Source organism: Pinus tabuliformis, chromosome 9 (assembly GCF_031772625.1).
Source record: "Pinus tabuliformis cultivar Carrire ecotype Pingquan chromosome 9, CPIR1, whole genome shotgun sequence".
Taxonomy (NCBI): Eukaryota; Viridiplantae; Streptophyta; class Pinopsida; order Pinales; family Pinaceae; genus Pinus; species Pinus tabuliformis.
The window spans coordinates 150,834,500-150,850,256 of record NC_142307.1 but is presented as its reverse complement, the minus strand read 5'-3'; the positions used below and the strand labels follow the sequence as shown (position 1 = coordinate 150,850,256).

General features: G+C 37.8%; 1 protein-coding gene across 1 annotated transcript in view; it reads right to left on the bottom strand.

Annotated features, from left to right (window-relative positions):
* LOC149147567 (PRA1 family protein A1-like) overlaps nt 1–12,165 on the bottom strand; it is a 161,086-nt gene extending 148,921 nt beyond the window's left edge. Inside the window, exon 1 of the mRNA XM_089439298.1 lies at nt 11,814–12,165. Within this exon, the coding sequence (XP_089295424.1) occupies nt 11,814–11,971 (158 nt within the window). The 5' untranslated portion in view covers nt 11,972–12,165. The remainder of the gene's footprint in view (nt 1–11,813) is intronic.
* Nucleotides 12,166–15,757: the final 3,592 nt, after the last annotated feature.

Genomic DNA, 15,757 nt, shown 5'->3' with positions numbered 1-15,757 from the left:
GTGAGGTACACGGAGTAATTTGGCCTCTAATCCCCGCCAAGTGTTGTTTCAGCCTATTAATGCCTCCAGGACCTTCCTTAATTTTCCTGTGGCAAAATTTGCAATGCATTTGACTATCAACCATTTCAACATATGCCCAAGCAGCATCTTTCACTCTAGGTGCCATTTTTTGACTTGGAAATGAAAGCAAAAATCTGAAAATGAAAACAAACAAAAAAAACATTGGTTCAATGTTCATTTCTTTCACAAAAAACACTCTTTTCAATTTCCAGATTTTCACATAAAATTTAATAAGCAAAAACATATTTTTACAAGTGAAAAAAACACCTCCAGGCACAAACTGCCTCCTCCAGGTTGCTCCAAGAAACCAACTCCGCAATGGCAAATGCTGCTCCAAATGGCTGCCCAAGAAGCTCCTCACTCCAGCAACAATGCTTGCCCAAGACTCCTCACTGCTGCTCCAAAAACAAACTCAACAACTCCTCACAAACTCTCACTGAAATTCTCACTCAAATGCATGAGATGGTTGTGAGGAAATGAGAGAAGTTGGGTGGGTTAAGTAGGGTTTAGGAGAGGGGAATGGACCCCAAAGACAAAATAAACAAAAAAAATAATCGGTTTGGAGTCCCCCAAAATAACCATTTAAAAAAAAAATCGTTGTTTTTTACAGGTTATTGGGTCGTTGTTTCCAACCCGGCCGAGTTAATACGGACTCGGCCGAACCGACCGGATTAATACCGAGTCGGCCAAGTTGTTAGACAACCCGGCCGGCTCGATATTAACCCGACCGACTAAACTGTTTCCTAGGTCGGGTCACAACTAGAGGGTCTAGCTCGGACCAATTCGGTCGATTCGGTTCCGAGCCGGCCGTTTTTTAAAACACTGGCTGAGACTGCGCAGTGCAGCTCAGTCAAGGTCTAGTTAAAGGAGGCTTGTCCAGTTGAAAGATTTTCCAGAAAAATGGCTAAGTGTGAGAGCAAGTGAACTTGTCCATACATGACATTGTGATCACACACTTAGCATGACTCGACGACAAGACACCTCAAACCAACAAAACAAACATGTACTCAGTGACACTGACTTAAAGGTTAAGAGCGACAAGTGCAACACTTGAAATAGATCTTCCAACGACCGTGACGACACTTGCGCGACAGTGCTTGTAACTTTGTGTGTGAGTACGACCGATGTTCACAGAGCAAAAACAACTCATGCACACAAAGGCAAATCTTCAAAATTGTCAAAACAAGCTCACAAGCATGACATAGCAATCAACATGCCAAAAGGCGACAAATGGTCAGTCAAGCAAAAAGGGTGTAAAGACTCGACAAGAGCTCATGGAATGAGCCCAAGTGTTTGCAACCATCAGGGGAAAAAAACAAAGAAAGCTCTGAAATTTGGATGCATGTCAAATTTTGGAGGGTGTTGTAGCGGCTACAATAGGGCCTTATCGGCATTCTTACCCATTTGCAAAGTTTTCAAGTATGAGAAGAGTGTGCCGATATGTGGAAATGCACAGAATTAAAATGCATGTTGTTTTTAACAATGGGCTTGGCGTTTAAAAATTTGACGAATGAGATTAAATTGCACAACCCTTTTGCTTTTCAAAGTTTAATGAAAGAGGGGGTTGCGCAATTGTCGGTTTTCCCCAAACTGTGTTTTCATACGTGGCAGCATTATAATGATTGCGCACCCCCACCTCCCCCCAAGTTGAAAACCATTTACTGTCATGACCCCCCTCCGCATACCACTTATTTTATCCTTCATACCACAAACTTAATGCTGTCAATTTCTATGGGATTTTAATTGATTGGGAAACAGGTGTTTGTGTTTGTCATAATAGACCATGTGTCTATGACATCAGGATCGTCATGGTGATGACACAATGTTTTTAAGAAACACATATAGCAGGAAAAATTGCCAGAATGGAAGTTTTGGCACCCAATTCATTAATACATGCAATTGGCCCCAAATCTCCAAGAAAAGAAGCGGCCTTTGATTCTACTAACAAATTGTCTCCAGAAGTAAAATTGTGTGGCAGTTATGACAGGTTCTGGATGACCATTCTGTGAATGCTGTGTATGTTCATCTGCCAACAAGTTTACACCTAGCGCAGATTCTTTGGTTGTTCCTTTAACACAAACTCTGCAAAATGGGGGACAATTTATCGTTGGGGGAATGCTTGTCTATCACAATCATTTGGGTTATAAAACATTCTACAAAAGGAGCGATTTCCAAAATTGAAATTGAGCAGAATCTCCAGCAATGAGATCGTTGGAGTAATTGAGGCAAATTACGGAGCATTACAGCAGAAATCTTGAGTGATTGAGAACGATTAATGAGTTAAGTTCAAAGGATATAAATGAGTAAAAATTGCTCGACAAAGAAGTGAGGAAACTTAAATAAGAGCACAAAGAGCATGAGCACTACTGCAGGGGTTTTAGCACAAAATTTTAAAGCTCCATTTCTGTGGATTATATCCCTTGCTATTTAGTGTTTATATTACTCTATCCTTGTTTGTGCCCACAATTCAACATATTTTTATCATTTCGATGAGGGCAACGACGGAGCAGAGAGGAATAACCATGAGATTTGGAACTGTTGTTTCAAAGGGTGTTTTAGATATGATATTGACTGATATTAATTTCACATCAATTGTTTCAGCTGGTTACGTTTACAAGGGTTTATTTTCTGGCACCCAAACATACATTTTTATAAGGGACAGTTACATTTTCCAAGCAGCTTTGCACTATTTCAGAATTTCTTCCAAGAAAGAGTTGCATTTTTCCTCCTCTATCATCTCAATTGAAGTGACAATCAGAACCTAGTCTATCTTCACTGACAACTTTACTTGCTGCTCCAATTTTTCATATGATGTCTATTGTTGTACAGCATCCAGAGAATGTGGAGGAATTGTGTCAAGAATGTACATCTAAAGTCCTTGTTCAAATACTCTATTATCTGCTACAAAAAAAGGATTCTGTCTTCAATTGCAGAACTTTCAAACGCGATAGCATTGAAGCCTAATTTCCAATTATTGCATTTACAAGCAGCATTCCATGAATATTTGGGAGAGGTAGAAGCTGTTATTTTTCATTGCCAGGCAACACCTTCTCATGGACCAAGTGCAAATTCTAGATATGATAAAGGCAAACAAGAAAGGAGAGTTAGCTCAAATTTTGCAGTTGAATCTTTCCGGTGGAGAATTCTAGTCAATTTGTTACAGTCATGAAGGCAACAAATGGAGTGCATAAATGATGGCCTGATCTTTTCACAGTTGATTGTCAGCATGATTGGACAGTTTTGTATGGGTTTCTATTCTAGATATTTGGTTGCTGAGAAGGGGATGTGATTGGTGCCATATATAGCTTTGCTGCTGCTACTTGCTCGCTTGGAGTAAATATTATTTAAATTCCAAAAAGAAGTATTGTTTCAGTTTTCATTGAGACTGTATGAAATGAGAATCTAAATGCTATTAGTCGACAAATACTTCAGATTTGTCAGGATATTCTCTTGAAGGCCAAAAACTTGCATGGATTTGAATGGCGTTTTCAGTATGTCTTTTGTGGTCAGCCAAGGAGGTATTTGTTTACCACTGGCTGGAGTGTCTTCATTAGTTCTGAAAGATTTGTGACAGGTTGCAATTACATCGCATACAGCTTCCTGTATACAATTCAACAATAGTTGAGGAAGCAACCAGAAAGGGCAGACGATTATAAAATTTGTCTTTGTATTGATTTTCTACATTTTGCTGCTATAAAAATCTATGCAAATGTCGAATACTTGAGGGAATGCATCTGCAAAAATGAAGACAATATCATGTGGAGAAAGATTCAGTTTCCAATTTCACAAAGGCCATTCACAATCACATTCTCTGTTCATTACCAATGATAACAAACAAGGTAATGAGGAAGAGAGCATACGTTTGAGAAGACTCTCTCTCTGTGGGAGGTCATTTGGGTCAATTAAGCAGGCATTAAGGCAGAGTGTGCTTCTCTTTTGGCAAGTACAGTTACCTGTCTACTAATGTTGCCATTTATAATGTTTGCAACGTTTTTAATAAACGGTGCTGGAAAAAGGCAAATCCTTCTATCCATCATTCCAGTACTATTCTTACATTGCTTACAATTGCCTTGGTAAATAAATTACTTCAACCAGGGATTGTCCAAGGAGGTATTAGGCATTTCCTTCTAACAAATCTTTTACTGGAGAGTTTAAAGAAGACAAACCAGAAAATAGCATCGAAATTTGAGTGAACCCACCATACGAAAGGCATTATTTAATGGTTTTTTCCAAGATTAAGTTTCCAAGGTAAATTAAACAATGTTTTGACCATGGACGGTAAACGGATAAATGAAGAACACAGGTGTCAGTGTTGGCCATGCTTAAAGGATAGTTGTCAAATTTTGTGGAGACAGTTTCAACACCTTCTAGATTTCAAGCAAAAAACCCAGCAGTCAGTAGTCTATTCAGGGTTCGAGAATCAGATCAAGAACAGGAGATCTCATGGATCAAAGTTAACAGATAAGTGGAAAATGAAATTAGCAGTTCCAGGTTTGAAGGGAAGTTGACAGATCTTCAGGGAGAGCTTTAATAACCCCAGATTTTAAGGCACAAAATTATCAGTTGAAAGACAAATGGCAGGAAATCAGCAATATAGGGTCATTTGAGCATATCTTGTGCCTCAAGATCTGCATATTCACATTTTCAGCAGCAGAGGATTATTCCAAATCCAAGGAATTTGACTCAAGCAGTTGAAAAATTCGAGACATTATGCAATCAATTTCTAGATTTAGTTTTATTTTAGTTTATTATTTGATTTTATTTCCAGAAAAAGCTAGTGATAGCTTTGAGATGTAATTGTTATATATTCTTTGATTTGTAACAAACAAGGGTTGGCTTTTGAGCCCAGAAAGACCCTCATATTTTTGTAAAGTTTCCTATTACAAAGTTTTTAATCAAAGGTTTATGGCTCCAGTGTATGACAGAACTTGTGTATTTGCAAGTGTTTGCCTATGACTACATAATATTTTCTGCATATTTTTGAGGTAGTGTAGGACATTGGGAAGGGTTGGGCTGAGTATCAGCCTCCCCGACATCCCTAGCAAAGTTATGTTTTACACTGAGTAAAAGATTAAACAATTTGTTTAATTGGCTACCCAGAAATCACTAGATTGTTGCTTCTATGCTATGCTTAAATGTATTGATGTTTTACTGTAGAGATTCTTCTACACGTTTCTGCTCTTATTAGATGGTTAGGTATTGAGGGAGGATATCTAATTCTCTAATTTCTCCTCCATTCCTCCATCAAAACCTTTCAAGTTATGTTATTCTGCAATAGCTGAACACTGGCACTTTGATAAGGCCTCTGCAAGAGAGGGCTTTACTTGTTAAGCAAAGATTTGTGACTCATCAGCAACCAGCTATACAACAAACCCTAGATCTGGCCATTGTGCTTCATAGGTTGTTGTTTAGTGACAGTGAACAACATTAAAAGCCCCATAACACTTGAGGGAGCCCCCTCTGGTTCGAGGGCCAGCTTGAACCTAAAGACTGGTTGAGTTGGTTTCTCAGCGCAGTTTCACAGCTAAGAATTGCCTTCGAGAAACATTACAACACGCCTCACCAGGTAATCCAAAATTTGGGGACATTACATGCAACTAGGTCTGGCCTTTGCCTTGTGAGGCCTCTCACAAGGCCTTGTAGATTTTGAGGCAGCAGTGCCACTAAAGAAGGCAAGGAGGTTTGTTCCCAAAGAGTACCATGAGGTGATGTGTCTAACCTATATCTTATCACCCTATGTTGATTTTTCATTGATGAATACAATGTATATTGTTCTAAATTGTCAAAACGTGTATTGATTGACTATTCATAGGAGTGCCCTCTAAGAAACAATGAGGGTTTAAACTTTACACAATGGAATCCTAGGAACCTTGTGGCTTGTTATTACCTAAAATTGCCACTTATTGGAATAGCCCCGATACTAATCAAAGGGAAGTCTCCATAAGGGCTTTAAGTTTCATTGCTCGGAATCAGCAATAAAAGTACTTCAGATCTGCAATATAACCCACTGGTCTGCAAATCTGCAAGTAAACACTACACAGAGAGAGAGAAGGTACTGAAACCTGAAGCATGCTTTGAAAACCTGCAATTTTAAGCTCTAATAGCAAACAATCTTTACAAATCTGCAAGGAATACTTGCAGATGTGCAATTTATAACCTCAAAAACAGCAAATTAAATGCTGCTTTTAATTCAAATTTGGCAGGTAGCTTTCATCCAATGGGAGAGAACGAATAAGAGAAAGTTAACAAGGCAAGTATAACTCAAAGCTTGTTAACTCCAAAAACATTCATATTGAAATGAAAAGAACTAGGGAACACTTAGAGAATGTCAAAATCTCTATTTATCAAAGCTGCAAGTACATAGTCTGATGACCTCAGATTAACACACTCCAACAAGAACTCATGGGGGCATACAAGTCAAATTTAAAGTTTTCTTTCCTCGCGTCATTTGGATACATTCATGTCAATAATTCTAAATGAATTCAATCACTTGACATGAAAGAGACAAGAAAGTATGAAATATCTACGACTAGGCAAATGGACTCAAGAATAATCCATGATTTTTTCACTAACCTGTAATCTTCACCTGCTCTTATAATTGACCTTGGACCTATTGATAGCTTACTCCCCTCAAAAAAAGCCTTGTACAATCATAGGAGAGAGGATGCACACAGAAGAAAGCTAAATTTAGGGCCAAGTGGGGCAGCCTAGGTAGACAAGCAAGTGCACATAAGATTGAGACCATAATGTTCAATATGGAGCACCTTCCTTAAATTCGAATGAATCACCATCCCTGTCCAAATTTGGAGTGCTTTTGTGATGCTAAAATCAGCTACCTTGTCCACCAAGCAACAGTTTACTTGAACCATTAATAAATAGACCTCCACCGTGCTGACAAGATCCCTCATGAAAAGCCTAGAAGGAGCTGGAATAAGATGCTCAAATATTGCTCAAAATAAGACAAGTGAACTATAGAAAAGCATCCCAAAAAAAGCTGAGGTAATAAGTGTTGATGTTTGCAGTAACGGACAAAAATTACCACATAGTTCTAGGTGTCAAGACATGTGGAAGTCATCCAACATCTTTACCTTAGTAATTCACTTTAAATAAATGAATTATCAAAGTGAAATGCTTTATAAAAGTAAGTTTAATCTAATGAAATGTAAAGGTTTTTAATGAATTAGATGAATCTCAAATGTTGATCTCAAGTGAGATGGGATCTAATCTCAACCATCAATCACTTTGGAGATTAGGGTTAAGAGATTCTGTCACAACTGAAGATTATAAAAGCAAGGCTAGGTGAAGAAGCAAGACAAACAAGTGACATTGAGTAATTGAGTCTCAAAGGACAGTGATTCAACGAGAACACAGCAAGGGTGATAAAAGATCTTCATCCAATGTTCAGGCTAAGGAATGAAAGGAAACAACACAGCAGTGAAGAAAACCCGACAGCAGGAAACTGTGTACAGATGTACAGCAGTGGAGGCCATACTAAATTTTCTAGGCGCCAGTTTTACAGGGCCACATGAGCTGCAAGTTCAGCAGGTAGCTGGGCACCTGTGAGCAGACCGTAAGCAGCAAGTACAGGCCATACGTAGGCCATATATACAGGTACAGCAGCAGCAGGAAGCTGTGTGGGTAACAGGAGGACCATACAGGCAACTGAGGTGCAGAGAGGATTTCTTCAGGGGAAGATTTACCAGGTTTTAAAATTGCTGTAATTTTCCAGTATTTCTCTGTGGGCCATTTTCCCAGCAAATGAGCCCTTGCATGCTGTGATATTATTTTAATGAACAACAGATTTGAAGGGTAGAAATATTTTCTGTGCATGTGTGAAATTGGTTTCATTTGTTTCCGCTAGTTATTCTATTTAGTAGTTAAAATTCCTAGTAGGGAATTTTATCCACTAAGCTGTAATTTAAATTAATTCACAGCAAGGAAATTACTAGGAAATAATTTGTCAGTTTACCACAGTTGGGAAAATTGTTGGGAAAATTTAACAAGAAAACATTCCTTAGCACCCCAATCTTGCCAAGAGTAGCTCATGTGTAATCACCCAAATCAATCTTAAGTGAGGGCATCAATAGCACTGACATAAGAGATGTCATCTTCCAAAATAACATGGTAATCAATCTCTGTCATACAATGTTTATCCCTTCCTCAAAATAGAACAAAGTTCAAACTAATGCACAAACTAACCCAGAACAGTTTGAATGAAAGAACCATTCTTTAACTTAGAATCATTTATGCAACATGATGAGGTTATCACCTAGTGGAAGCACGCATTGCTTTAAGGTCCAAGTTATATTCACAGTTGCTAAAACTAACTCCCAGAGAAGCATCTGGAATGAAATAAACTAGAGCAAGCTGCTATTGCTATAATAAAAGCAAGGTGAACACAACTATGGCGAGGTGCCTCTCTGGAGTCTGAAAACATGCTTACTTGCTAAGCTAGACAACACCCCTTTCCAATCTAAATTTAGGATGAAGACAAGGTCCGAGGTTTAAATTGCTTGTACTTAAAGAAAGTGTCCTTCACCAAGTCATGAAGATAAGGTTGTTTGTTCTTGTAGGTACCTTCATATAAAGCATCCATACGACATCTCCATCAACAACACTCTGCCTTACTAATCTGAAATGGCCCAGTAATCACTCAGCAAACCAATCTTTGTCTTTCATCAAAGCATCTTCAGTTATTGGATTCCAAACAAAACTTGCTTGCTGAGTAAGAAACCCCCAAAACAAAATCAGTCTTCTAAATAGCACTACTGGGATCTTAAAGCATGGCCATATTCCTTTCCTACAAATATTATACAAAACCAGCATGCTAGGTGCAATTCTAATTGGTAAAACGGTTGTAAGATTTCATTAAAAACCCTCAAAAACAGAGCTGACACGTTGCCAGAATGCAAGGAACTTGTGCCAACTTCCAATGGCTAAGATTGTTGTTCTCTGTTAATGACAATGTCAAATCATGAGGTAAACTGATCCTGGCATCTGCAAACAAGCCCTCTTCAATATTGATGGCCAAATACATTTTGTTTGATGTCCAAGCAGCCCTCCACATGCCTTGCTTACAAAATAAACAACCTCCTAATGCCTTGCTTGCTAACCAAGCAACCTCCCACAAGTAGATACTTCATCTTAAAAAATCAGTAAAATCACCTTCATGTGGTGCATCTCATCTATACATGTGCATCCAGGAGTTAGCTTAGGAAGTAAGCTACGTCTCCCTATGAATCCCAATGCTATTTTTCCTGAAAGTAAGTCCGATATAATTGAAAACAGCATCAGGTACAAGCTGATTTGTATCTCTAAGAATAAGTGGCTACAATGCTCTCGTGATAAGACCTTTCTCTAAGTTGATATGATCCTGCAAATTCTCTGAAGAAGGTTAACACAAGCTGCTATCATGATTCATGATTGCAAGTTGACGGATTAACATGGCTGGCATATAAACAACCACAATCTATGAAAGGTTATTTCACGTTTAACTTTAGGGAAACCAATTCTTACATGAAAGCTCTACAGCCCAGCCCCTACTTCTGCAGGAACACCCTTGTAGTGTTCACTCAATCATTTAAAGGGTTCTCTGCTACAAATGTAATAAAGCTTCATCATTCCATTTGGATCAAGCTTCTTGCAATCTGCTAAGCCAATTCTGGTTGTTTTTGGATCACCTAGCATGACTGATAGATGTATCCATATGTCATGAACCTGAAAGGTTGTAAAACCCCCATTTGAATCATCAAAGGTCAATCTGCCAAAGAACCTAAAAAGTCTATTGATATACAGATAAATACGAATTTTCTCTACCAACCCATTTGTTATACTAACATTACAACTTCCAAGACATGCTTTTGTTGTAGTAGTTTTAATCATTGTATCAAAGACCATGTGTTGATGGCTATGAATTCTCCACCCCTGTCTAAGAATAATTGGCTACAATGCTCTCGACAGCCAAGATACTCAGACCCTAAAAGCTCCCAACACCCCCTAAGAAAGTTAAAAAATAGTGACAAGAAAATTCCTCTGTAAATCAAGCTCGTTAAAACCCGGCACTTGGCTCAATGGCTACCAATTAGCATGAATCAAATGCAACTAACCAAAAGGCCACATATAAGCCTTACAATAAGCAATGAAGGGTGCTAACACCAACGCTCAAGGCCCATAGCCCCAACCCAACGATAACAGGCAAGCTAGATTACCATCAACTCCAGAACTTGAAGGGGGGAACATATGCACATGCAAGCAAAGCCCATTCAGATGTATTACACGACATCTTTGAGGTCAGAGTGGGTGGAACCTAACGAAGGATGTGATGAACCTCCTCTTTTTCAACCCAGCCACATTAACGTTCTTTTGTGAAGTAGATGGGAACCACAAACCCCCGTATAAAAAGCATGGTTCAAGGAAATTGTCTCTCAATTGAGGATTTAAATTTGGTTTGTCTACAAGAAGTGAAGGTGGTAGGCTTTCTCCAAAAATCTACCTTAAATTTCTTATGTCTTGCGTCTTTACCACAAAACATGACAAGGGAAAAAGATGCACAACCATCCCTCTCTTACTTGAGCTTACTGCATGCATTTCAGATTGGGGCGTGACTCCTCACAGAAATTGGTTTGGATACTACTAAATGTAGACAACCAACCATGCTATAAGGGCGGCCAACGTTTATGCACTCAGAGACACCTCAGAGAGACACGTTCAGGCAAACATATGAGCAATGATATACCCGCCACCAGTTACTAGTTTGCAGCAATTTTATATCGAGAAGTCGCAAAAAGACAACGCCTACGCCTTCATATATGGTGCAACAAGGAAAAGGAGGCCCAAATGGAGACTTAGGTCGAACCTAGATCCAAATGAACGAAGTGAAAACGAGCCAAAATGTAATGGTTTGACTACCAACGAACATGGTCTATACAGGTCTAGTGAAGGCCATTCTTTCTAACCACCAACCGGCGATGTCCTGGTTTCGCGGTCATCTAGCTGCGTTTATTAAGTCTCACCACCTACTCAATGTTTCCCATTTGCAGAACCCCAATTACCTTCACAAAATTCATCAGAACTGGAATTTGATCCTTGCGCCAGGGAGAGACATGGGTTGAATTTAGTGGTCAAACAAACAAACCCTTTACTGCCGTTCTAAAAGAGTGATTTCCCATGTTAAAATTTTTAAAATCCTGTCTTATTCAATTTAAACTTCGCATTTGTCGTAGTTATGCGATTTTTTAAATTAGATCAGTGGACGAATTCAGATAATTCGCTTTTCAAATCCCATTCCAATGATAATTTGTAAGCATCGTGATCATTATTTACCCTAATTATACATTGAAAGATCAGACAAATAAGGGTTTTGCAGGTATAAGTGATGAATTCGGCGATCTCATTTTATGCCTTCGGTAAGAAAGAAAGCTTTCAGTGCGCGCCTACAAGAAGAAAAGTCGCCATCGCCTCCCTAATGCAGAATTAATATCATCTCATGGATTTCTTTAGAAAACAAAATTCTTATGATCAAGAAAAATTTACTGAAACAAACTCAAGACCGACAATGTCGCATCAATTTTCCCGCGCAACATTAACGACGCGGTCGTTAGTTCGAATTCCGTGGAGCAAGATCGATTCCATAAAACAGCCACGCTCAAATTACACAGGGTCGGCCATCGCCGCTTCGAACAGCGTGAAGCCCATCATTTGCACTAAAAGAAAGCAACAGAATGAAATCTGAAAGATCTATTCTTGTAACTTACTAGTAGAGATTGCATTTGGCACGGCTGTTCCATTTGGAATAACTTCGTGGAACTGTGAACCTCGAGAAGAATTCGTTGAGCGGGCGTGGTGGGGCTGTCCATTCCACTTCCTGCAGGGCGTCCACCAGGTCTTCCACTGTTACATTTCCCCAATCCATCTTGCTTTATTTTATTTCCTTGTTTGTTTGTCTCGTGCCCGGCGGGATTCGAACTCTCAACCTCTGTGAGCTTGCGACACTTCTATTCCAGCGCTCTGATCCTCCTGCCTGTGGTCCGACAATTGCTCAGAGGGAGATCATTTGACGATTTGTTATGACAATTTATCTTCGCCTTCCTCGCACTTTTATGTTGGAATTTAATCTACTTTTTGATTTTTTTTTCGTTTTTTTACGACATTTGTATTTATAGTAATTTTTTTCCCAATACTTGATTTGATGGGTTGGAGTTCTCTCTCTTCCATCCTATGGTTTAGAGAGTCGAAGCAGTTGTAAGGAGGACTTTAAAGTTAAATGAATTGGATTTTTTTTAATTATTATTGGAATATATGATTTTTGGTTAAATTGTAAATTTGTGTTTTGAATACATAAATAAATTTAATATATTTAAAAATTTATATTCTATTTTTTTGAATAGACAAATAAATTTAATATTTTTAAATATTGATATTTTATCTAGATTGAATAATTTTAACATTGTTATCTATAATTTTAATATTTTTTTAATTTAAATTTTATTCAAATTATAGTATGTTAAATTATATTAAAATTTAAAGTGAATGTGAATATATGGATGTTTATATATTAAATTTAGTTTTATATAAAATAATGTTGAGATTAAGTTACTTTTATAAACAAAGTTTGGAACAATGTGTAGTTTTTATTTAAAGGTGAAAGATGATTACAAGTGCAAATAAGATAGATGAAAGGCTCATGGGGAATAGAAATGAAGCATGTGCTTTAGCATTCTGTGAACATTTAGGACTTTTACAAAAATCGCTAAGAAACCAATACATGAATATCAACTACAACATGTCACACACCACGACAATAAATAGTCGTCTAGATATATGGAGCTAATCCGCCTTTAAAAAGTGACTCAATCTCATTCACATATACAAAATATTTGTATAATTGCACAAATACTATTACAATTTGATACATGTTATGTTTGTCTTACTCATTATTACTTTATTGTTGCTATGTTTTTATGCATATAGAAAGTCTAGGGTATTTAAGTTGTCCTTCAATTTGCATTATGAAATTAATGTGAAGGAAGATGAATAATCAAATATAAACAAAAATATGAGGAAGAGATGAGGAGCAAAACAAAAATATGGTAAGTACACATTTTGTTAAAATATGACAAATAAAGAGAATAAATAGTCAGAATGTGCATTAGAAAGGTTGCACCAAATTTGTAGAGTTGACAGATATGAGAAGAAAGGAAACCGAGAGAGGCAATAACTCATTAGAAGAATTATAAATTGTCATCTATATATGGTGTTGTATCATCTCGATGAAAACATATTTTGTTCTTAATATTGTGCATTAGTTTGGTATATGATTTTTAAACCATATTAACACCATTGTCTAAATTACACCACATTGCATTACAAAGTTGATGAATTTGGAAATATCTTATGGGAACCCAAAGGATAATAAATAGTACAACCTAGTTAATGATCAATTGAGCTATAAAGTATAATATATATTAAACTAAAAAAGGATATGTGCTCCAAATGATGTCTTTATCTTGTGTACTTATATAATGAAGGTCAATTTATGTGGAAGATGTCATGTTTTAATAATATAATAATAATATTTTTTCTTATTATTTGACTATTATGTTGTTTTATTTCATATAATTAGTAGTAGAGCATTATTCATGTTGTTTTTGGTCAAGGTTTTCTCATCCAAAATCAAATGGGAAGGTTTCATGAAAAGATGTGTAAGTTAGTATATGTCTTTTAGGCAATGGATTGTGATTGCAAAAGCACACAAACTTAAGTAAATTTTGCAGAATTTTTACAGTTAAAAATGGACAAACATGCAGCATCAAACATAGCAAATTGATAACGAAGTTCACCCCTCCTAGGCTATGTCTTCGGGTCCAGCTTCTAATGGTGGCCTTTTTATTATATGCTTAAATTCTCAAATACATCAACGTACAAGCCTCGATCTACAAAAATAGCATTGTCGTTGTGTCCAAAATGCCTAAAAACCCCTGTCTATGCTCTTCTTGAGCTCAAAAAGGTTAAAAATTGAGCAAGATAGGCCTCTTCCTTCCAAATTGTCTGTAAATTGCTTTGCAAAAAGGTTTCCCTTTGCAAATCTAGCAACAAAAGTGACATAACCCAATTGGATGGGTGCTTAGGTTAGAATGTTGCAGGTCATGAGTTCAATCTGATGGTATAGGCGAGTTTGTTGCATTTTAATTAATTTAATTTTTTTATGGGTGGTAGCCCCCTCCGACTTTTTGAGCTCTTGGTCATATGGAGCCCATGGGACTAAGGGGCACGGGCCATAGGCCTTGCGCCCTTGCATATCCCACTCTCGGTTATGTTCTAAACCATTTGGCTTTGGGTCATTGTACCTTGGGCGCGGGCAAGGTACTGCACACCCGCCCTTATACTCCCGCTTGTGATCATTTGGGTTGCCGAAAACCAAGGATCAGGCCCACCTCAACTGCTCCACTGGTGAAATTTAACTATAAACCGTCGACCATATTAAATAGGAACCACTTGTATTGCGCGAATAAGAGGTCATGGGGTCGAACCCTGCAGAGCTTGTCAGTCACCAACCAAAAAATTTGACGAACCACAAAAGGCCACATGGCCATCCCCGATTGAACCACATGGTGCCCTCTGATTTTCCCACGTGGCACAACGGGATTTGTCCAAATTCAACCAATCAAAAGCACCCAAATGTTACCTCATGCACATACCACGTGTCAATCATTGATTGGGTCCCATACGGCTCAGTCATCTTGCTGACGTCAGCATATGTACAGCCACGTGACATCCGAACCTACACAGTCAACCTTGCACTTTGTATTTTTTGTTGTTTGCCAAAAACTTCAAAATGCGATAAATTCCTCATAAAGTGTCGAATTGAGGCAATTCAAGCGTCGTTGGAATCAGAACAATGATATCTACGATTTGGCACTTGTTTCAGGAGATTTTGAGCACTTTCATTTTTTAGCATATTTTTTATCTCCTAGATCACTCCTCCCCACTATATGTTTTTGGACCACAAAAAAGTTTGTTTTTACTCAACAAGTAAGTGAGGGTACAGCTCCCTCACTTTCTCAATCTCTATCCACCTTGCTTTGCTTGGATTGGTACCTTTGAGACCAACACGAAGATACTCCACATTGCCTCTGCGTGAAGTTCTTATCCTCCTATCTAGAATAGAGTCTTTTTGCAACTCATTTAAATATTCAAGAGCAAAATCTTTTATAAATGGAATTTGAACGTTCTCTTCTTGATCATCAATCATAGGAGGTTAATACAATCTCAAATTTTCCACTTCCACAATGGAATAAATTTGCATGTAAGGTGGTAAATCTAATTAGTAGGTATTGTTACCAATCTTCTCCAAGATTTTGAAAGGACCATATCTGATTGGCTTGAGATTTTTACCTTTACCTTCTAGTCTTGCCTTGTTGATGTGCAACCAAACTTGATCCCCACTTGCAAATCATGATCAACCTTATGCTTATCATGTCTTGCTTTGTACTTGACTTGGCTTTTCTCCAGTTCTTCTTGTACTCTTTGATGCACTAATTGGATTTGTTCAATAAAATGCTTGCCTTTGTCCACATCACTATGTCCATCTAATGCAATATATTTACCAAAGACGGAATCCAAAGGAGACTTTGGCAAATAACCCAAACAAGCTTCAAATGGAGATACTTGTGTAGATGAATGTTTAGCACAATTGTAG